General features: G+C 29.3%; 1 protein-coding gene across 1 annotated transcript; it reads left to right on the top strand.

Annotated features, from left to right (window-relative positions):
* Nucleotides 1-263: 263 nt before the first annotated feature.
* On the top strand, nucleotides 264-23,426 carry LOC111631177. Its single transcript, XM_023375378.1, has 10 exons — nucleotides 264-284; nucleotides 437-527; nucleotides 1,066-1,224; nucleotides 1,291-1,438; nucleotides 1,517-1,746; nucleotides 2,139-2,286; nucleotides 7,223-7,287; nucleotides 7,367-7,464; nucleotides 22,959-23,049; nucleotides 23,367-23,426. The coding sequence occupies exons 1-10, from the start codon at nucleotides 280-282 to the stop codon at nucleotides 23,424-23,426; spliced, it is 1,095 nt and encodes a 364-aa protein (XP_023231146.1). The 5' UTR covers nucleotides 264-279.
* Nucleotides 23,427-25,551: the final 2,125 nt, after the last annotated feature.

Raw genomic sequence — 25,551 nt, forward strand, 5'->3', positions numbered from 1 at the left:
TTTCCAAATATATAGGTATTTCGTGTGATTTTGCAAATACCAAACAATTGGAAAACAGGATCCATTTATAACATGCGAAATTTTCAACTAAAAATTTTTCAAACTCGCAAACTATGTTAGACAGAAACCATAAATGATGTCGTCTGGAGAATTTTCTTAATTTTGAAACAATGTAAGGGCGAAACCGTGTTGCATAACTGCCGATTTGTACGAAAAATATCGGTATTTTACTGAGTTATCGATCATCATAAAATGAAATCATTGCACTATTGTAAGAATATGCGGTAATATTAAAATTTTTTTATTGATTTCAGATATTATATAAATAATTTTGGTATTTGTGAAAGATATATACAGTATAAATAGTTAATTATATTCTTATTAATACCTATGCTGAAAAATCTTATGTACATATCTAAGTATAAAATTCAATTAGTTATCGTGTAGTGTATCCGATTCCCACTCAACTAGGGTATTCAAAATATAATGGTACGTGGACTGGAATTACAAAACAAGTTGTAAATCAGGTGAGTAAACTCAAAATACAAGTAAGTTATGTTTAAAATACTATAACAATTAGACAATTAGGATGTGATCTCCTTTACTAAAAAGAATCAGAAAAAAGCAATTTTTTGAAGCGATTGCGTTTATCAAATTATGTAATTTTTATACCAAAAAATAATTTACTGCCATAACAATTAAGTAGTAAAACTTATCGATTATCGCTAAAATATTCATGTGTTTTTTAAAATGTTACCAAGAAATTGTAAATAAAATTATGTATAACTTATGTATAAATCAAATTATAACATGTCGCTATTAGTTAAAATTTCGTTTTAAAAAATCGAAAATTTATTTTTATACAACTTAAACAAGTTCCCATATATATTGTACACTTCGTGCGTTTTTATTTCTACAATAATACAAAAAATTAACAAAAAGAAACATTCTGGTCTGCAGACAATAAACCCTTAAAATTGCTACAAACAATATTGTAAAGTATATTAAAATTTAATTGTAAATTTACTAACAGTTTGTGTTTTATAATGAATTTTATAAATTTAGGAAGCAGATATCGCTTTTGTACCAACGGGGATCACTTACGATCTTTTTTCAGCGATACAGTTTTCGTCCACACTTGGACTTTCTGAGAACATTTTTATCATTAGAGCTCCAAATAAAGCTTCTGATTGGAATTCTCTAATGAAGCCTTTTGCCTTGGACGTAAGTCACTGTAACATCTTAATTCATATTATATTCAAATTGAAACTATATTACTTACGTAATTAGATATGGATCGCTGTATTCTCAACTGTATTAATATTTGGACTGTCCCTGCATTTAATTCTTAAAAAGGACTTAATCGTTGAGAAGAATAGAAAACGTTGGACACGTTGTCGAATTTTTTGGGATTTATTTTGCACATTATTGGGTCAAGGTATAATTTATTAAATCAGTTATGTTATAGTGTTTATTACTTATGTATTTTTCTATAATATTAATAACTATTAATTAGGATTAGATATACGGAACGTAAAAACGTTTGCTTCTAGATTTATGATAGAAATTTGGTGGTTATCGATTGTTGTTTTGCTATATGGTTACAGCGGAGGGTTAAAATCCTTTATGGCATGTCCTTTAATTGAATCGTATCCTAAAAATTTTTACGAACTTGGCACTTTTGTTCGGAATGGTGAGTATTCTTGCGGAACAATGAAAATATTAAATGTATGGAAAGCTATTGAGGTAAGTGTGTGGTAAAAATTCAAGTTTCCTATTTATAATTCGTCTGTTTTACACAGAAATTATTACTATTTCTAGGAATCGAAGTCAGAAAATACCAAAATTTTAAGAGAACACATTTTGTCAAATAATAACTTAATGAATCCGTCACAAGCCATGAAGAAAGTACAGAATGAACGATTTGCATACATAGCGTCTCAATATGTTATAAATCAGTACATCAGTAAATTAGAAAAGAATAAATATATAATGTCCACAGATTCTCTAAGTACATTAACTGTTGCTTATCCAATCCGAAGAAATTTTCTTTTCAAGAAAAATATAAGCGACACGTAAGAAAAATTTACAATTATTAATATATAAAACAATTTACGTTCACATTTATATACGTATAGACGTTTCTTTCTAGAGTAAATCGCTTGTTCGAAGCGGGAATTGTTCAGAAATTGTTACCAAAAGAAATTGAAGAATTTAATGAAGAGTCTGTATTTCAAGCATTATCAGTCGAAGACATTAAGAGTCTTTTGTTATTCGTTGGCATTGGTTATTTGTTGTATATAATCGTCTTAGCAATCAAAATAATATACACAAAAGTTACAAAAACTTTTACTCGAAATTCCCTTTATTAATTGTAAATTTACTAAACTAACTAAATATTATATTTATCGTTTTGTAACACTGAAACGTAAAGTTCTAATGGATATTTATTAAATTGCTATGATATGTAATGTAACACAAATGTGAATTTTGCAGTATTTAGAAAAGATTCGAACACTTAAGATACTGCTGCACAAATTCTTCTGATGATTGAAATTTATTATAAAAGGACCACTTATTATCTATGGAATTTTCTCGCATTTTAAATAAGATAGAACTAGAATTGCTTCCCCAAATTCAGCATTAGGCTACAAGGCTAAATCGTAAAATCTTTAAGTTGGAAATTAAAGTTTTAATTTAAATAAAGTCATAGAACTTTATTTTTTGTTAGTCGTTACATCCACGTCTTACAATAATTTTGTTTGGTTAAAGGAGATTTTGTAAAAAAAAGAAATTTACAATTTACAAAATAATTTAAAATTGAAATGTAAGAAAACATCGTTAATATGTCTTTTATAAACAAGCTTTTGATTGAGTCGTTAGATGGTAATTTCAAATAAAATAAAAATTATTTAAACTTTCACATAAATGTTACTTCGATAAATAAAAAACAATAAAATAAAATTTAAATTCTACTTTTCTCTTATTACTGTAAGATATTTTCATAATTTCTCACGTAAAAGTACAATGATGAACGTTAAATTAATTCCTTAATAAAAAAAACACTTAAAAAGTTTCTGTAAATGGTCTGTGATCAATAAAGAGTTATTCTTTTATCTCTTATATTAAGTAAAATTGAATCCTCACTTTTGTAATTTCTGTACTTTTAATATTTTAATATTGCAGACAAAAAGGCGACCTGCAGAGAACACTCAAATTATTGTTTCTATCTGTTCTGTTACGAAAAACGTCAAATAGTTGAAATTATTCTGAAAATATACACAAATTACGAGTAAATATATACTGCAGGTTAAAAGCAGAACATAATTTGTGAAAAGTATATAATATATTTTTAAACTATGAAACGTCCTCTATGTTTTGTTAAATCTATAAGTACTTTGTAATACGCAATTAAATTTACAGACATAACGCATGCAATTTCACTTCACTTCATTTCAACCTTCGATAGAGGAGTGCTGCAGCTCGTCGCTTTTCACTCCGGAAGAAACAGTAAGGCCGATCGCACAGCGACCGATGAGGCGGTCTTATCTTCGATAATCCGAGAAGACAGGAGAGGGGTCACGAAGTGACAAAAGCAGGCTTTATAAGAGACGACCCCCGCGAGAAAGGAAGACAGAATGCCTTCCGGAAAAACTTGGGGGGAAAGCTGGCCCTATTCAGGCGTCATTGGCAAGGAAGAGACTCCCGCCAGCTCGTCCGAGTGAGGCGCGAACCCCCCGATCAAACTCCGGTGTTTAGAGTCTGGTCACCACCATTAAGCGGAGTCCGCTCGGCCACCGGTGGCCCTTCATGCAATTTCACGACACATTTACTTTATAAAATCATTTAATAACCTCGCATTAAGACCTTCATAGTAAAAAATTTTATCTGTTTACATTCTATTTTATCAACTTATCAAAACCACAGGTTTTGGCATTAGCTTTTCTTTGAATTAACGAAAACATAACTGAAAACAAAACTATTACTATGTATTAATTAAAATATTAATGCTAAAAACTAAATATCTATACATGATAAAATAAAAAGTAATTATTAATAATTGTATATTTCTTCGTTGTAAACACGGCATTCACTCCAACTTTAAATTAATATACAACACTGATGTAGGAATATTCAGAATTCTGTTTTTTGACGAGTTTAGTCTCAGACATTTTTTTCGCCTTTTTTATTGCTATTAATTAATTTAATTAATAATATAATGCTCGACCTACTTTTATAAATATATTTGTATTCTATTAAGTTTTCTTTATGTAATATATTATAGATTTGCTTCTATTCTTATATATTATAATAGAACATGCGTGCACTAGATTTTGGCTTTCGGATAGACATGCATGCACTAATCACGCAGTAGGAAAAACCAGAAAAGGACTGATTTATACTGGTTAATTATTTCACAACTATAAGTGTTTTAGACAGTCTAGCTGTCTTTCTTCAGCTGTCATTGTTACAAGTTGTGAGTCACAACTATCTAAATTACTTAAGGTCAGTACTTAATAAACAGTATCATAGACAATTAATGACAGTAACGTTATATCACTTCGTTCGAAACAATGCAATCACTCGAACTTTACAATAAAAAATATATTTAGTATTTTATTATTAATGAATTAATTTATTTATGTAATTTACATTTATTGTAATAAATGTAAGTATTTTGGTCAATCTAACTGTTAGTCTTTTTTCATGCTTGTTTCAATATGTATATTACTTCAACTTTAATTTACAAACATTATGATAAATAATTAAATTAATTTTCTAATGTGCAATAATAAACGTATTTTGTTTATGTACAAACGTGGTTGCTTTTTTATGAATTTTTCTTATTGTGTATAATCTATTTATAAAGTATTTTCCACTGTTTCAATAGACAGTTTAAAAAGTTACTCGTTTTCTGCTTTAAATAATGTAGGTTTTCTTGCAAACAAAAGTATTCATAATGCAAAAGTTTACCCTTTGTTTGGCTTTGTGTGTTTTTTCCCTTTTATATTTTATTCAATTTTTATATTCTTTATTTCTATATGCCTTTATATTCACTACTATTGAGCTTTATTTAATTCTGTTAGAAAAGCTACGTAAAGTATAGTATTTTTCAACATTTTGAATAGATGTATTCTCTGGTTTAAGCACGATAGAAATGAAATTGCATGTTTGGTTTCGATTCATTATAATCTTTGTCACGACAAATATTTACTGCGCTGATTTATTTAAATTTATTAGTATTATCTGTTGTACAGTCTCGAGTTTGTATCTGTAAGTTTGTATGGCAGCTGAAAGATGCCAATTTTAATAACGTTAAGTAAGATAGAAATTAGAAGTTATTATTATTAATTGTTTAAAATTATCATACAAATGGATTTCAAACTTATCAATATTCTGATGTTGTTAACAATGCATATTAATTGCATGTTTGGCACAGGTAAGTTAATGTATATTTTAATGTTTTTGTGTTTAAATCCAAATGATGTTTATAATTAAATACCTGAAATTATTCAATTAGCTTTTATTATTATTTAATCTACTGTGTAAAATAATACAGTGTAATAATTAACATAGCCCAGTAATTAATATTATACGTAATATTAATAATATGTAATATTATAACGTAAAAATTATGATTTTTGGCATGGATGGCCTGAGTTTTTATATAAAGTATTGATTCCTCAATCTATGAAACCAAAAACACTTTTAAAGATTCACTTAATTCATTTAGTAATAGAATTATATATATACTCTAAAAAAAGATTCTTTATTTTGGCAACAAATGAATGCTAATATAGTCGAAATTTTCAAAATTAGCAAGATACCTGCAACATTTGCTCCAGTTCAAAACAATCAATTCACGATATACGCACTAAATTCTATCATAACCATCGAGTAGAGTGAATATCGACATTTTTAATTATAAAGCAAAAAGTCATCCCATATTGTTAAACTAATACTCTGACTTTTCTAAATCGATAATTTGAGTGACATGACTTTTACAACAGTAAATAATTGTTGCAAAGAACGATATAGCAGACATGGTATACCTGACAGTCCAGTCAGTGACTAAAGACTGACAGCTTGTTATTGATGAATTCTGAATGTTTGCCAGAGTTTGCGAATTTCACCATATATTGTCATCTCCCTATTACAGTCTGATCTATCGAAAAAGTAAATACGGCAGTAAAAATAATAAAAAATCTAATGAAAAAACTTAATGCGATAATAAATACTTGTGAAAAGGATTATTAGATTTTAGAAATACACCTACACGTAAAAGGAAGAGTAACCCTACTCAGAGATTTATCTCTAGAAGAACTAAGACAGTACCTACCAATAGATAAAACGCTACTAATTCATCTTGTAGTTGACAAAGTAGCAAAAAAGTTATGAGAAAACATAGTAAAGCAAAGTATTATTATGATAAGAAGACTAAAACATTGCCTGAAGTAATACGCAGTCAATGAAGTTGTTGCGTCGTAGATCGATGGCGCAGCTCCGGCAGTAGCTCACTTAATATGCCAGGTAGCCAATCTTTTAGCAAAGGCGTAAGAAGTGGACTGGCTCGATTTGAGCCTTAATAGGGGTGAGCAATTTAATTACAGGAAAACAAAGTAAATAAAACGTTATGAAGAAAGAATATAATGAAAATAAAAGATAGAGTCGTAAATTCTGATAACAATGGCGGCAAATTTAAAATTTTAAAATAAAAACACCTGACGCTACGCACGCAGTATTAAACAAGCGACGATCGATTAGTCTTGGCAACCTGTATCAAGCTTGACGGCAGGCTTAAGTCCCTCTGGCTCGAATTGCTCACCCCTATTAAAACTCAAATCGGGCCAGTCCACTTCTTACGCCTTTGCTGACAGAGTGGCTACCTGGCATATTAAGTAACAGTGGAAGTGTCAACAATGAAAGTGTTACGTAACGATGGAATTGTTAAGAGAAAGCGATGTGCAAGACGTTTTTTTTTTGTTTTTGAGAGAAATCGAACATATTTTTAGACTAAAAATTAATCTGGAAACAGTGGGATTCAATTTTTGCATTTTGTGAAAACAGGTAAGGTTGACTATAACGTAATAGTCTTAATCTTTGCTATCGTTACTTTTGCCCGAGCAACTGCTACTTAAATATAAACATAATCGAAGAATAAGAACTAAAACTGTAATAAAATTAAACAGCATTTAACAATAATATTGTTTCGTAATAATAGGCATTTTATTATTTCAAATAGGAGTGTCCAACAATTCATATGTTTGGAGAGTTGCTGGAATCACAGTAAATAAATTTTTTACTGTATAAGAAAATTATAATAGTAAGAAAAATGGCTTAAAAATAATCTGTTTATGTTTCTCAGAATGCAATGTTCATGAGATATGATGAATCTAAAAGACAAATAACAGGCGGAAAGTACTTTCCATTTTTCAAAGTTATCCAAGAAAAACTAAAATTTAGGTAAGTGTATGTTACATTTAATCATAGAACTTTAACAGTATATAGATGTGGGTTTTTATATTTTTACTGTTTCTTTTAATCATTAAAAATGTTTATTTGCTATAGTTTTAAAATAATTTAGAAATTAAAATAACTGTTATATAATTTAATTAAATTGTTAATTATAATAAAGCAGATTTTCATTATATTTTATTGATTGCTATGTTTTCGTATTAAACAGGAAAAACAACAACAAATCAATGATACAACACTTTATCACTTAAGCACATAAGGTTTGTGGTCAAAAAAACATTATGTAATGCATTCAAATATCAATATTACTTCTTGAAAGAAAATAACAAAAAATTAAAAAATGCAATAGAAATTCACTCTTTGGTTTCTGTAATCAGTCGATCAATTTTTTACAAATATTCAACAAGATAAAAATGTTATCTCCATCTTTGTCTCTAGGAAAAATGGCAGTTTCACTCTATGCGTATCTCACATGCGAAGAAATAGTAATTGTTAACATGAAGACTATATGATTATGAAATCTAAGCAAGATGAACTAAAAATAATAAAAAAGATATAAAATAAAAAAAATAATAAAATTAATCAATGTAAATAAATAAATGGCTAACTCGAGCCATACGCTTTAATAAGAAAACTTCATTCAACTGTAAGAAATTTGCAAGTACTATAAAATCATATATCTCTGTACAAATAAATTGTGAATATACCGATTTCAACAGTTAATAGGACACAAGCGAAATAAAAATAAAAGATATATAAGTTGAGAAAAACGTATTACATATGTAACCATCCATCAGGAAAAAACGGAAGAACATTGAAATTTGAACAATAACGAAACGAAAGGAATTATTTTAAATTCATACTAAGAGGAAAGAAAACTAAATGTAGAAATACGAAAAAATATAACAACTAAACTTAATATATTATAGTCATTTCATGTCTTATAGTAAAAATAATAACAACAAAACAAGATAAATTTATATATATTAGTAGTATAATGAAGGGAATCAGACTCACTAAGTAAAATTCCATTTAATAAGGTTGAAAAAATTATTTGAAGTTGTTATTCCTTAATTTTATATTTTACTGCAAATTATAATTAGCAATCAAATTCATTATTTCAGTTAACACGATTCCAAGAGATATATTAATACAAAGTAAAAAATACAAAAGTAGGGAATAAGAGTAAACTTAAAAAATTTATCAATATATTGTGTCACTGTCATTGCTGTTATGAAATTTTATTTTAAAAATAACTTCTATATTATTAATTCCTTTGGATCTTGTGTCTTGCAAGCAAAAAACTTTTAATTTCCTTCTTCGCATAAGTTTTACTAATTCTCTGCTTTTCCTGTTCAGTGTTCTGATGTTTAAACTACAGTGGAACCTCGGTATACGACTTTAATCCGTTCCCGATGTTTGGACTTATACAGAATTGGACGTATACCAAACCAACATTTCTCAGAAGAAGTAATGTAAAAATGATTAATCTGTTCTCGTGTAAAAAAAATGGCTGGCTTTAAACACCTCGCTTTCCTGGCTAGTTCCTGCTTGATTTTTCGTGAGATCAGCGTGTATCTTTTTAGCTTTCTCGCAAATAATTACTTTCAATACGCTGTCTCCAGCACTGTTTTTCAGTTATCCAAAGCAAAAGCAATTTTTCGACACGATCTGATGTCTTCGATCTATGTTTAAAACTTGATTTAATCCTTTTCGCAACGTTAGCAGATTTAATAATGTCTTTATTTTTCGCGATTGTCCATATTGTCGTCTCGGAATACGGTAGGCAACAGTTAAAATCTCGAACACGCGTGCCACCTTCGTATTTCTCAACAATCTCATTCATCAGTTCCATTATAATTCTAGTTATTATTTTTATTTTTCTGTCGCTTTTCATTTGCCTTTTTGCGATTCGTGATTAATAAAAGTAATAAAATTTTACTTACGAATTAAAATCATAAGAAATTTAACAACGTTATAAACCGTTGCACCGCAAACGTCTAGTCCGGTCTAGTACACCGATAGTGCTACTTGTTCATTGATGGCGCGTATAATTGAATTATGTCGTATACCGAACAAAAGTCGTATACCGAGCAAAATTTGTTTCGTCCAAACAGGACGTATTCCGAATTGGACGTGTTCTAAAGCAGACGTATACCGAGGTACCACTGTATTTATTCTTATACTTGTCTTGTTTATCTTCTGTATCTTGGATTATCTGTTTTATTAGAATCTGTTCTTGGTTTAGTAGCTTCAGTTCATAGTTTTCGGGCGCCATGTCTGTAGAAATGTTTGAGTGTGCTTTTAATTTCCTCAATATAACAGAATAGTGTAGAGTTTGAACATTAATATTTAGGGTTATCTATATGAAACTTATCTTTAACTTGAAAATTATGGCGTTTGCTGTCTATAACAATTACACAAATAAAAATTATATAAAAATGGCGTGACACATGCAATTTTAATCATCAATATATATGATAAAGGTAAATGTGCAATGTTCGTGCCGCTAAAACTGAAATATGTGTCCTGTACGATCAAGGGGGTTATATGGTGTGATAACCCTCTATCCCCCATCAATGAAGAAAGTTTCCGCTTTTACCCGAAGGGCATTTTGTTGAAGTTATAAGGGCTGGATGTTTCGCTCTCTAGAAATTTCTAGAACAAACCAGAACGTTCGAGAGTATTCGAGAGCATTCCACAACACTCCTGGATGTACTGAAACGTTTGGAAACATTCTGGAACATCCCAGATCATTGTGGAACATTACAGAACACTCTCGAATGTTGTGGAATGTTCTGAAACATTGTGGACCATTCGAATTCTTTTTTGTGTAGATGGGAATACCCATTGGTGGAGGTATATAAAGCAAGATCCGTCGTAGATTCGAATGTCAGTTTTTTATCAGTGACGAAAGAAAGAACCGAAAAATAAGTGAAAATTCCAAAGAAGTGCAATGAGTAAACAAAACGAACAGTGAAGTGTGAGTAGTCAAAGTGATACAATGACTGAATATAAATCGAAAATAAAGTGTAAAAACTGTGTAAAGGGTACTTAGTGTATTTGTTAATACAAAGTTTATTTGATTTATATTTTATACAATGCTCAAACTTAANAATGAGTAAACAAAACGAACAGTGAAGTGTGAGTAGTCAAAGTGATACAATGACTGAATATAAATCGAAAATAAAGTGTAAAAACTGTGTAAAGGGTACTTAGTGTATTTGTTAATACAAAGTTTATTTGATTTATATTTTATACAATGCTCAAACTAAAAAGAAAAAGAGCTCTTGCCAGATCTGAATTTTCTTTTCAATATTAAAGTTGATATTGTCGAAAAAAATATTTTTAGTTGCCAAAATTGCCGTTTGAAATAGCCAGTCCGAATAATAATAATTTTAATAAGAGCAGAGCCCAAACGCTTAGGAGTTTAAGGTTGAAATTTGGTACACAGTTAGAGTGTGTCATGAAAATGTACACTAAATAGNAATATGACACATTTCTATATGGATATCATAATAGAATACATTATTATTCAAATTGAATACATATATTAGCAGATACGAAAGAATTTATGACATTTCATATTCATATTCATTTCATTATTCATAATAATAACATTTTAATATATGGATTTCATAACACATTATTCAAATTGATTACATATGTAAATGGATAATATTATTTAAATTCAGTACATATATTAACAGATACAAAATTACTTATTACGTTTCATACAGTCATATCTTGTAAAATATTTGTCATATATTGGTAATGTTATTTTATCATTTANTTATAATAGAACATGCGTGCACTAGATTTTGGCTTTCGGATAGACATGCATGCACTAATCACGCAGTAGGAAAAACCAGAAAAGGACTGATTTACACTGGTTAATTATTTCACAACTATAAGTGTTTTAGACAGTCTAGCTGTCTTTCTTCAGCTGTCATTGTTACAAGTTGTGAGTCACAACTATCTAAATTACTTAAGGTCAGTACTTAATAAACAGTATCATAGACAATTAATGACAGTAACGTTATATCACTTCGTTCGAAACAATGCAATCACTCGAACTTTACAATAAAAAATATATTTAGTATTTTATTATTAATGAATTAATTTATTTATGTAATTTACATTTATTGTAATAAATGTAAGTATTTTGGTCAATCTAACTGTTAGTCTTTTTTCATGCTTGTTTCAATATGTATATTACTTCAACTTTAATTTACAAACATTATGATAAATAATTAAATTAATTTTCTAATGTGCAATAATAAACGTATTTTGTTTATGTACAAACGTGGTTGCTTTTTTATGAATTTTTCTTATTGTGTATAATTTATTTATAAAGTATTTTCCACTGTTTCAATAGACAGTTTAAAAAGTTACTCGTTTTCTGCTTTAAATAATGTAGGTTTTCTTGCAAACAAAAGTATTCATAATGCAAAAGTTTACCCTTTGTTTGGCTTTGTGTGTTTTTTCCCTTTTATATTTTATTCAATTTTTATATTCTTTATTTCTATATGCTTTTATATTCACTACTATTGAGCTTTATTTAATTCTGTTAGAAAAGCTACGTAAAGTATAGTATTTTTCAACATTTTGAATAGATGTATTCTCTGGTTTATGCACGAAAGAAATGAAATTGCATGTTTGGTTTCGATTCATTATAATCTTTGTCACGACAAATATTTACTGCGCTGATTTATTTAAATTTATTAGTATTATCTGTTGTACAGTCTCGAGTTTGTATCTGTAAGTTTGTATGGCAGCTGAAAGATGCCAATTTTAATAACGTTAAGTAAGATAGAAATTAGAAGTTATTATTATTAATTGTTTAAAATTATCATACAAATGGATTTCAAACTTATCAATATTCTGATGTTGTTAACAATGCATATTAATTGCATGTTTGGCACAGGTAAGTTAATGTATATTTTAATGTTTTTGTGTTTAAATCCAAATGATGTTTATAATTAAATACCTGAAATTATTCAATTAGCTTTTATTATTATTTAATCTACTGTGTAAAATAATACAGTGTAATAATTAACATAGCCCAGTAATTAATATTATACGTAATATTAATAATATGTAATATTATAACGTAAAAATTATGATTTTTGGCATGGATGGCCTGAGTTTTTATATAAAGTATTGATTCCTCAATCTATGAAACCAAAAACACTTTTAAAGATTCACTTAATTCATTTAGTAATAGAATTATATATATACTCTAAAAAAAGATTCTTTATTTTGGCAACAAATGAATGCTAATATAGTCGAAATTTTCAAAATTAGCAAGATACCTGCAACATTTGCTCCAGTTCAAAACAATCAATTCACGATATACGCACTAAATTCTATCATAACCATCGAGTAGAGTGAATATCGACATTTTTAATTATAAAGCAAAAAGTCATCCCATATTGTTAAACTAATACTCTGACTTTTCTAAATCGATAATTTGAGTGACATGACTTTTACAACAGTAAATAATTGTTGCAAAGAACGATATAGCAGACATGGTATACCTGACAGTCCAGTCAGTGACTAAAGACTGACATCTTGTTATTGATGAATTCTGAATGTTTGCCAGAGTTTGCGAATTTCACCATATATTGTCATCTCCCTATTACAGTCTGATCTATCGAAAAAGTAAATACGGCAGTAAAAATAATAAAAAATCTAATGAAAAAACTTAATGCGATAATAAATACTTGTTAAAAGGATTATTAGATTTTAGAAATACACCTACACGTAAAAGGAAGAGTAACCCTACTCAGAGATTTATCTCTAGAAGAACTAAGACAGTACCTACCAATAGATAAAACGCTACTAATTCATCTTGTAGTTGACAAAGTAGCAAAAAAGTTATGAGAAAACATAGTAAAGCAAAGTATTATTATGATAAGAAGACTAAAACATTGCCTGAAGTAATACGCAGTCAATGAAGTTGTTGCGTCGTAGATCGATGGCGCAGCCCCGGCAGTAGCTCACTTAATATGCCAGGTAGCCAATCTTTTAGCAAAGGCGTAAGAAGTGGACTGGCTCGATTTGAGCCTTAATAGGGGTGAGCAATTTAATTACAGGAAAACAAAGTAAATAAAACGTTATGAAGAAAGAATATAATGAAAATAAAAGATAGAGTCGTAAATTCTGATAACAATGGCGGCAAATTTAAAATTTTAAAATAAAAACACCTGACGCTACGCACGCAGTATTAAACAAGCGACGATCGATTAGTCTTGGCAACCTGTATCAAGCTTGACGGCAGGCTTAAGTCCCTCTGGCTCGAATTGCTCACCCCTATTAAAACTCAAATCGGGCCAGTCCACTTCTTACGCCTTTGCTGACAGAGTGGCTACCTGGCATATTAAGTAACAGTGGAAGTGTCAACAATGAAAGTGTTACGTAACGATGGAATTGTTAAGAGAAAGCGATGTGCAAGACGTTTTTTTTTTGTTTTTGAGAGAAATCGAACATATTTTTAGACTAAAAATTAATCTGGAAACAGTGGGATTCAATTTTTGCATTTTGTGAAAACAGGTAAGGTTGACTATAACGTAATAGTCTTAATCTTTGCTATCGTTACTTTTGCCCGAGCAACTGCTACTTAAATATAAACATAATCGAAGAATAAGAACTAAAACTGTAATAAAATTAAACAGCATTTAACAATAATATTGTTTCGTAATAATAGGCATTTTATTATTTCAAATAGGAGTGTCCAACAATTCATATGTTTGGAGAGTTGCTGGAATCACAGTAAATAAATTTTTTACTGTATAAGAAAATTATAATAGTAAGAAAAATGGCTTAAAAATAATCTGTTTATGTTTCTCAGAATGCAATGTTCATGAGATATGATGAATCTAAAAGACAAATAACAGGCGGAAAGTACTTTCCATTTTTCAAAGTTATCCAAGAAAAACTAAAATTTAGGTAAGTGTATGTTACATTTAATCATAGAACTTTAACAGTATATAGATGTGGGTTTTTATATTTTTACTGTTTCTTTTAATCATTAAAAATGTTTATTTGCTATAGTTTTAAAATAATTTAGAAATTAAAATAACTGTTATATAATTTAATTAAATTGTTAATTATAATAAAGCAGATTTTCATTATATTTTATTGATTGCTATGTTTTCGTATTAAACAGGAAAAACAACAACAAATCAATGATACAACACTTTATCACTTAAGCACATAAGGTTTGTGGTCAAAAAAACATTATGTAATGCATTCAAATATCAATATTACTTCTTGAAAGAAAATAACAAAAAATTAAAAAATGCAATAGAAATTCACTCTTTGGTTTCTGTAATCAGTCGATCAATTTTTTACAAATATTCAACAAGATAAAAATGTTATCTCCATCTTTGTCTCTAGGAAAAATGGCAGTTTCACTCTATGCGTATCTCACATGCGAAGAAATAGTAATTGTTAACATGAAGACTATATGATTATGAAATCTAAGCAAGATGAACTAAAAATAATAAAAAAGATATAAAATAAAAAAAATAATAAAATTAATCAATGTAAATAAATAAATGGCTAACTCGAGCCATACGCTTTAATAAGAAAACTTCATTCAACTGTAAGAAATTTGCAAGTACTATAAAATCATATATCTCTGTACAAATAAATTGTGAATATACCGATTTCAACAGTTAATAGGACACAAGCGAAATAAAAATAAAAGATATATAAGTTGAGAAAAACGTATTACATATGTAACCATCCATCAGGAAAAAACGGAAGAACATTGAAATTTGAACAATAACGAAACGAAAGGAATTATTTTAAATTCATACTAAGAGGAAAGAAAACTAAATGTAGAAATACGAAAAAATATAACAACTAAACTTAATATATTATAGTCATTTCATGTCTTATAGTAAAAATAATAACAACAAAACAAGATAAATTTATATATATTAGTAGTATAATGAAGGGAATCAGACTCACTAAGTAAAATTCCATTTAATAAGGTTGAAAAAATTATTTGAAGTTGTTATTCCTTAATTTTATATTTTACTGCAAATTATAATTAGCAATCAAATTCATTATTTCAGTTAACACGATTCCAAGAGATATATTAATACAAAGTAAAAAATACAAAAGTAGGGAATAAGAGTAAACTTAAAAAATTTATCAATATATTGTGTCACTGTCATTGCTGTTATGAAATTTTATTTTAAAAATAACTTCTATATTATTAATTCCTTTGGATCTTGTGTCTTGCAAGCAAAAAACTTTTAATTTCCTTCTTCGCATAAGTTTTACTAATTCTCTGCTTTTCCTGTTCAGTGTTCTGATGTTTAAACTACAGTGGAACCTCGGTATACGACTTTAATCCGTTCCCGATGTTTGGACTTATACAGAATTGGACGTATACCAAACCAACATTTCTCAGAAGAAGTAATGTAAAAATGATTAATCTGTTCTCGTGTAAAAAAATGGCTGGCTTTAACACCTCGCTTTCCTGGCTAGTTCCTGCTTGATTTTTCGTGAGATCAGCGTGTATCTTTTTAGCTTTCTCGCAAATAATTACTTTCAATACGCTGTCTCCAGCACTGTTTTTCAGTTATCCAAAGCAAAAGCAATTTTTCGACACGATCTGATGTCTTCGATCTATGTTTAAAACTTGATTTAATCCTTTTCGCAACGTTAGCAGATTTAATAATGTCTTTATTTTTCGCGATTGTCCATATTGTCGTCTCGGAATACGGTAGGCAACAGTTAAAATCTCGAACACGCGTGCCACCTTCGTATTTCTCAACAATCTCATTCATCAGTTCCATTATAATTCTAGTTATTATTTTTATTTTTCTGTCGCTTTTCATTTGCCTTTTTGCGATTCGTGATTAATAAAAGTAATAAAATTTTACTTACGAATTAAAATCATAAGAAATTTAACAACGTTATAAACCGTTGCACCGCAAACGTCTAGTCCGGTCTAGTACACCGATAGTGCTACTTGTTCATTGATGGCGCGTATAATTGAATTATGTCGTATACCGAACAAAAGTCGTATACCGAGCAAAATTTGTTTCGTCCAAACAGGACGTATTCCGAATTGGACGTGTTCTAAAGCAGACGTATACCGAGGTACCACTGTATTTATTCTTATACTTGTCTTGTTTATCTTCTGTATCTTGGATTATCTGTTTTATTAGAATCTGTTCTTGGTTTAGTAGCTTCAGTTCATAGTTTTCGGGCGCCATGTCTGTAGAAATGTTTGAGTGTGCTTTTAATTTCCTCAATATAACAGAATAGTGTAGAGTTTGAACATTAATATTTAGGGTTATCTATATGAAACTTATCTTTAACTTGAAAATTATGGCGTTTGCTGTCTATAACAATTACACAAATAAAAATTATATAAAAATGGCGTGACACATGCAATTTTAATCATCAATATATATGATAAAGGTAAATGTGCAATGTTCGTGTCGCTAAAACTGAAATATGTGTCCTGTACGATCAAGGGGGTTATATGGTGTGATAACCCTCTATCCCCCATCAATGAAGAAAGTTTCCGCTTTTACCCGAAGGGCATTTTGTTGAAGTTATAAGGGCTGGATGTTTCGCTCTCTAGAAATTTCTAGAACAAACCAGAACGTTCGAGAGTATTCGAGAGCATTCCACAACACTCCTGGATGTACTGAAACGTTTGGAAACATTCTGGAACATCCCAGATCATTGTGGAACATTACAGAACACTCTCGAATGTTGTGGAATGTTCTGAAACATTGTGGACCATTCGAATTCTTTTTTGTGTAGATGGGAATACCCATTGGTGGAGGTATATAAAGCAAGATCCGTCGTAGATTCGAATGTCAGTTTTTTATCAGTGACCGAAAAATAAGTGAAAATTCCAAAGAAGTGCAATGAGTAAACAAAACGAACAGTGAAGTGTGAGTAGTCAAAGTGATACAATGACTGAATATAAATCGAAAATAAAGTGTAAAAACTGTGTAAAGGTTACTTAGTGTATTTGTTAACACAAAGTTTATTTGATTTATATTTTATACAATGCTCAAACTAAAAAGAAAAAGAGCTCTTGCCAGATCTGAATTTTCTTTTCAATATTAAAGTTGATATTGTCGAAAAAAATATTTTTAGTTGCCAAAATTGCCGTTTGAAATAGCCAGTCCGAATAATAATAATTTTAATAAGAGCAGAGCCCAAACGCTTAGGAGTTTAAGGTTGAAATTTGGTACACAGTTAGAGTGTGTCATGAAAATGTACACTAAAAAGGGATTTTTCGAAATTCCACCCACGGGAAAAAGGGACAAAATTAAGGTTTTTCATAAACAATTCTGCTTCTATTATACTATTTTAAATGCGGTTTTTTGCGTTTTTGATTACGTTTTAAGAGGGTACATTTCGAGAATGTACACTGAGAAGAAATATTTCGAAATTTTCTCGCGGGGAAAGGTTGTTACTATTGTTAACAATTAAAGTGTGAACAATGGAAGTGGTTAAGTAACAATTAAAGTGTTAAGAGAAAACGACGTGCAATATTTACAGGTGCAGATGTTGTTTTTTCGTTTTTGCGGAAATTCGCACATACTTTTAGACCTATCTAAAAATTCTCTAATTAATCTGAAAACGGGGCAACCTATTTCTAACGAGGCATTCTGTGGAAACTGGTAAGTTTGGCTATAATGAAATTTTAATCTTAATCTTAAATGTTTTCGAATAGTCGAGGACTGTTGTGTGAGTAGGGGAATGGCTTTTGGAGATGTGTGACGCAGTTGATTTTTCATTAGTAAAAATGTACTAATCATAGAAAAAAATAGAAAGTCAAAAGTGAATAGTGAAGTGTAAAAAGTAAAAATATAAGAAAACAATGCCAAAGCGTAAAAAAGAATTTTTGCAGTCTCGAATCATATCGCAAAGGCAAAAAATGGCGCGGAGAAATGAAACCACGGAAGGAATAAAAGTACATCTAACATTGCTAGGAAAAAATTATCAACGAAACAGAAATAATCAAGCAGAAGAGCAACTTGAAAATTATAGGTAAACACATCGAATCAAAAAAATATTATGTAGAAAAAGAGAAACAGTCTTATATGTATATAAGATAACTATATCACATATAAATGTACGAACAAATAAACATCCAGAGAAGCGGGTACTTGCAGCTATATATCTAATAAAATTAAACGAAGAAAGTGTTGCTGCACAACATGAAGTTTTCCCAGTAAATTCTAACTTTCTTATGGATTATTGTAAGAATTGTGTTAGCCAGATGAACAAAGGATCAAATTGTGGAGATTGAAAATAGGAAGAATTATGGAAAGAGTTTAAGGTAAAATGTTAAAAGTATTCTAGTTTCTGGTTGATGTGCAAACATGGCAGTTACTGAATAATAATTGCATTTTGAAAGTGGTAGAAGAGTTTATTAAAAACTTCAGGAAAGAGATTGCCATAAGGAAAGGAACTTTAGAATGCTGAGGTACCAGCCGCAATGAAACAAAGAAAGAGACAAAGTAACGATGAAATTTGATATGAAGCTCTGAAAATAAATAAACGTATATTTGGCAGATAAAATGAGTAAAACGCGGTGGCTATTACAAAAGTAAAGTCTTTAGAAGATAATTATAAAAATTTCTAAGAATAAAGGTGGTAACAGGGAGTAGATGAAAATTGCTAACGCCGGAAATAAAGCATCAAAAGATTTTACCTCTATTAAGCTGATTGAAGATGATAAAAATGTAGTATTAAAAATTATGAAAAGGGTCAAAAAAGATGGAAAGAATATTTAAGAAAATTATTGAGTAAAGAATACCCCAGAACTTTATACAAGACAAGCTGTTACCCGCGACTTTTACCGTGGAGGTTTTGCAAGCAAACCCCATTAATTTTCAGAATATCAACAACCATAGTAATTGTTATATAACACCTACCGCTGAAAATGATTAGAATTGCTTAAAATCAAACAAACTATATTTAATTTCTTCAATTTCATGAAACGTTTTCAATCGTTTTATAATCGAACCAATATGCAATAACAAAAAAGAAATTTAAAACAGTTCGAACATTTGGTTTAAAAATCGAAATATATAAAAATATTTATAACAATGTCTGAAATGTTATCAATTTAATAAAATCAAGTACTTAATAAAGACTAAACGCAGTTTAAAAATTCATACAAAAATTCGCATCTAAAATAGGACTTAAGAATTAAGGCTTAATCAGAATCTGTTCTTCTGGTTAAGCATTCCTCCCCTTGCGAAGAATTTCGAAAAATCCCTTCTTACTGTGCATTTCCTTGGTGTGCCCTATTGAAATGCAGTTAAAAACAGAAAATCACATCTAAAATAGTACAGTAAATGCCGTTTTTCCAGTTAAGACTTAATGCTGTACCTCTACCCCCATCGGGAAAATATTTTTTTTAGTGTGAATTCCTATGGCATACACTAACTCTGTACCAAATTTCACCGTTCTAGGTTCAGCAATTTGCCCTGGGCAATGATGAATCAATCAGTCAATCAATCAATTAGTCTATCAATCAGGACAAGTAATTTTATTTATTTAATTGGAAAATCAAATGAAAAAGTTGTGCAAGATATTAACAGAGAAAAAGTGGAAAATGTACTTAGGAAAATGAAAATGAGTAAAACAGTAGGCACTGATCGGTTTTCCATTGAGGCTTGGAGAGGTTTGTGTAAAAAGGGAATTAATATCTTCTGGGACTTTATGAAGAAACGCGGGAAAAGATCCCAGATGAATATAGAAAGAGTATTCTTGTGCCTGTTTTTGAAGGTAATAGGATTTTAGAAATTACAGAGGTATAAAGTTAGTTATCCATACTATAAAGAATTAGGAGAAAATTGTAGAAGAAAGGATTAGACAGAAATTTGAGATTGGAGATGGACAATTTTGCTTTTTTCTGGAAGAAGTATGACTGATGCCATTTTTGGTCTAGAACACGTGATGGAAAGGCGCAGGAAATGCACAAAAAAGTGAACATGATGTTTAAAAAAATATGTTAGGCTTAACAAGGAAATGTACAAGGGAGCAGTGTCCCAAGTTAAGATTAGTGTTGGCACTACAAAAATGTTCTGTGTTAATGTTGGTTTACATCAGGGATTGGCCATTAGCCCTTATTTGTTTCATCTGATAATAGACGTGTTAATCTTTGGCATGAAGTTTAAGGCTTTATAAAGTATGCTGTTTGTGGATGATATTGTGCTGTATGAACTATCCCGAACCAAGGCTGACGAAATCCTGAAAGATTAGAAAAATGTAAAAAGAAGAAAAAAAAAAAACATACAGATTAACAAAACTAAAACAGCTTATTTTACTCTGAATGGTATAATGTTAAAATCTAAAATGTGCCGCTCTAATGTCTACAGCGTTTTAGGCTTATATTCCTTAGTGTTATTTTTGTTTTATTACCAATTTATTTTACTGTGTTGTTTGGCCTTGTCTTTGTCCTTATTTATGACGATGTGACTACGACGAATTAAATAAATTATATACTCATGAAAATTTTAGTAAAATTGTGTAATTAATAAACATTTCATTTCGTAATTCATTTACGAAAGCCATACTTTTTTTTAATTATGTTATATTCCCTAATTTAAATATATATTTATTCCAGCATATTTATAAATATTATTTTCAATGCCTATACAGTAGAGCATCGTTTATCTGAATCAATTGGGGTCTGGGGTTGTTCGGATAACTTATTTTTCGGATAACCGATTATGTACGAAAACATATATTAACCTATCCCATGTTGACATTTTTTTTCTCTTGCGTGTCGCTTCGCATTAAATTTTTGTCGATGTTAAGCCAAATGTAAACTTTTTAAAATAATAATCGTGGTTATTGTATCGTTAATAATTGTTTTACTTTATTTTTACAAATAAAATAGATATATTGAAAAATATAAAAACAAAAAAAATTATACTTTAGAAGTTGATCCAGTGTCAAAAATGTTCGATTCAGCACCACACAGTCCTCAGAAAAACACCATACAAAAGTGCCATGCTGCCAGCTAAAACACACACATCAAGAAAAAAACATTGGAGTAGTCCAAGATATAGCCAAAAATTGCAGCGCCACAGCACTAGCGAAAATTTAAATTTGACGACTGGAATTCTTTCGGATAACCGACGTTTTGATTAATCGAATTTTGGATAAACGACGTATCTACTGTATGTATATTATCGTTTTAAAAGTATTGGTTTGATTTACTAATAGTAAAATTCGTTTATCTTTTAGATTATGTACATATTGTGAAAAAAAAATGTAAAAATTACATAATCTGGTTAAATTCCAGATACGTATACCATCATGGCAGCACTTCCTGTTTTGCTACTAATCTCGCTCCCGACGCCTTAGCTGTTTGGATTCGACGAGTTGGTTTTGTCTTGCATAGTTTGAATTTCGCAAAAATGGATTTTGCCGATTAACGTCAAAAGATTTTTTTTGTCGCTTGAAATATCAGAATATCCGGAGTTAAGTTTCAATGTTAGGATGCCTTCCTATACAAAATTCGCTGTTAAGATGGGTTTACAACCGGTTGAATCCAAGTGTGGCAAGTGTGATAGCGTTCGTAAAATAAGTTACAGAGAAGACACTAGTTCAGTTTATTTTTGATGTCGCAAGTGCAACGTTAATATTTCGGTGTTTCGAAGGTACTTTCGAAAGAAAATTTGGTAAGATATCGTGAGGAACGATATTCGCTTTTATCTGGCACCTCTTTTACATTGACATTTCTGCGAAGTCACACTACCAATGTTGGCTGGGCTAATTTCGTTTGGCACGCGATGATGGTCTCTCTTTTTAATTTGACGAGTTTGGAAATTGGAGGCCCGGAAAAACTGTGGAAATAGACGAGACGGTCGTAAGCAAGCGTAAATATGAAAGAGGAAGAACGCTGAAAGGGTCTAAGTGGGTGGTCGGCAGAATCTGTAGAAAAGACAAGAACCGTTTTTTGTGTTATGTAAACGATAGCTCCAAAGCCAGTCTAAATTAGATCGTTAGCAAGTTCGTCCGGTTCGGATCTACAATTTGAACAAAAGGAGAGGAAGAGCATCGCGACGGTGGAAAGAAGCGTGCTAGAGTAACCAAATGACTGACGACGACAGTGAGTAAAAATGCGGTTTTTTTTTTTTGTTTATAATTTGTTTAGAGCGCGATCTCTTGTTTGTGTTTTTCCCTTTTTCACGGCGGCTTCGCCGCCGCCGCCGTCTTTCGTTTCCGTGTGCATGCATCGTCACGTGACAACACTCGTCTTCAAACAGCCAAGGTGTCGGGAGCTAGGCTAGTAGCAAAACAGGAAGTGCCGCCATGACAGTATACGTATCTGGAATTTAACTTATAATTTAAACATTTTTATATTAGTTTCAGAGAAATAATTTAACTAAATACAAAGTATAACCCATGAAATTAAAAACAAAACAGGTTAATTATTTTGCATATATTTAATTGTAACGTTTAAATAGTTATTTTGTAGTGAAGCCAATAGAAAGTATCTTAGGATATAAAGATGAAAATGGTAAGTGGCTGGGAAGTACGGGACAAGTGGCAAACCAGGTGAGTAAACATAAAATTTAAGTGTTTAAAATCAGTTAATGTGTAAAAAGCTAATTTTAAAATAAAAAATCAAAAACTAATAAACAGATTATTTGTCTAAGTCAAAAAATGAGCCCTTATTTATTAATGATTTTTGATAGTCCAAGCAAATAGCATTTTCCTTAAATTTCTTTTCAAATTTTAGCACAGAAATATGCCAATATTACTATATTTTTAACATGCTTCTCACATGTAACCTTATGAACAGTTGTTACAATGGTAGAAATATATTTTTTAAAAGATAATTATAGTGAAAATTTTTCCAAAAAAATTTTTAGAGGAATATTCCACCTTTATATCTATTGAGAAAATGCGTTGATAATTTAGTATTTCCGTAATTTTTCTTGGTGAAGAATTGTTGAAAAATTTGATTAGTAGTAGTTTGGGCCCTACTGATCACGAAATTAATTTTTCGATCACAAATCTGAATTTTATTTTAAACTAAGGTTGTATTAATTATTAAATGTTTTTATAAATTTCAATTAAAGTTATTTTATTTTAGCAATAAGGGAAGTTTAATGTATTCTTTTTAATTATTATAAAATTAATTCTCAATAATTTCAGATATAAAATCTCTCAGATAAATTAAGATTATTTCATATTTTCATAAAATATCTTGTAACAATAAGGTTGTGTTAATTATTTAATGTTTTAATATTCGACAAAATTAAAACATGACAGTTGTATGAAATAATATAACACACAAAAAAAATTATTTTTTGAAATTTTTTTTATTTTATCTAAGCTTATCTAGTTTTCTCATTCACTTTTTCTAGAATATGACACATTTCTATATGGATATCATAATAGAATACATTATTATTCAAATTGAATACATATATTAGCAGATACGAAAGAATTTATGACATTTCATATTCATATTCATTTCATTATTCATAATAATAACATTTTAATATATGGATTTCATAACACATTATTCAAATTGATTACATATGTAAATGGATAATATTATTTAAATTCAGTACATATATTAAAAGATACAAATTTATTTATTNAAATTATTTATTACATTTCATACAGTCACATCTTGTAAAATATTTGTACTATATCGGTAATGATATTTTATCATTTATTACAAAAAATTTACAGTTATATGTTTTATTGTTAGACAGTTTTAATGATGCTGATTTATTACTTGCTTGTTTTAAACACGGATAAGTTTTATTACCAACAATATGTCTTACATAAGTATGTTTTCGTTTGCATACTATTAAAACTCCGTATTGTGAAGAAGATGATGATGATATCTAAAAATCTGCAAGAATCAAAAGTAGAGGCTGTAATGACCAAACGATAACACATCTATTCTATTATCTAGAAAGAATTTTTTATCATAAAATGGAGAAAGCGAAATTTTGTTTTGCAAGTATGTTGTTACTACATGATTTTTGCTTTTAATCCCATATTGCTGATGTCTTAATAGCTCTGTGCTGAATAAAACTTTTTTACATTTATCATTATTAAGTGTTTTTATAACAGATTTTTTAATACCCTTAGCAGTTTTTTTTATTTTGTTTATCAAAAATATAAGAATACATCCTTGGTTTTAACGAACAAAACTCAATTACTGGTTTTGACAGTGTCTCATCTTTAAAATATCTTAATTTATTTTTGTTCATTTCATTATATAATTTGCGAGTTTTAGGATAGTTACTAATATCAAAAATATCTGGAAACGATTTAAAATCCTCAAAAATATCACTAGTATAAATTTAAAGTGTTAATGACTCTGTGTCAGTATATAATAAATGTATATTTTCACTATATCTGTTTTTAAATATTTTATAAAATGTTTCAAACATATGTAATTTGCTTAATTCTAATGCACAAAACCTATATAAATAGGTTTGTCTTAACATAAATTAGGTTTCTTCTTTAAAAATTGTGAGATTATCGTTTATAATTTGAAATTGTTCTACAGATGGTTTAGATAGATATGAGCAATGTTGATTTAATGTTGTAGCTGCTTTTAAGTTAATACGCTTTCTTACATTTTGACATGTTTTTTCGAAAAAAACTATTATTCATTAATTTAAAAAATGATTTGTCAAAATTGTTAGTCGATTCTTGTCTTTTTTTTATTATTGAATGATATGTATTTTTTAAGCCATGCACTTTGACAAAATGCTAGTACTCTATGAATTTTAGTTACTATCAAACATTCATCTAGATAAAATTTAAATTTCTATAATGAATTACATAATTTTTTATCAAAAAGAGTGGAAACCGATTTTTTATTAGTATTAGTATATTTTAAATTTAGTTTACCTTATACTGTTTTTTGATAATTAGATAATAAATTATACAGGATATTAGTATGGTCAGTAGCAAGTGGTAAATCATTATGTCTATCATGAATACTTTCTGGATATTTTAGATCCACTTCTAAGATATATCCAATGTTATTTTCATCTGATATATTACAAATGTCTAAAGCATATA

This window comes from Centruroides sculpturatus, unplaced genomic scaffold, assembly GCF_000671375.1.
Source record: "Centruroides sculpturatus isolate CEXI.00-Female unplaced genomic scaffold, Cexi_2.0 scaffold552, whole genome shotgun sequence".
Classification (NCBI taxonomy): domain Eukaryota; kingdom Metazoa; phylum Arthropoda; class Arachnida; order Scorpiones; family Buthidae; genus Centruroides; species Centruroides sculpturatus.

Excerpts from the sequence above, each read along its gene's own strand:
- LOC111631177 (XM_023375378.1), top strand. Across the intron at positions 1,747-2,138 it reads ATGTATGGAAAGCTATTGAG|ACGTTTCTTTCTAGAGTAAA; the intron begins GTAAGTGTGTGG and ends ATATACGTATAG. Across the intron at positions 7,465-22,958 it reads CAAGAAAAACTAAAATTTAG|TTATTTTGTAGTGAAGCCAA; the intron begins GTAAGTGTATGT and ends ACGTTTAAATAG.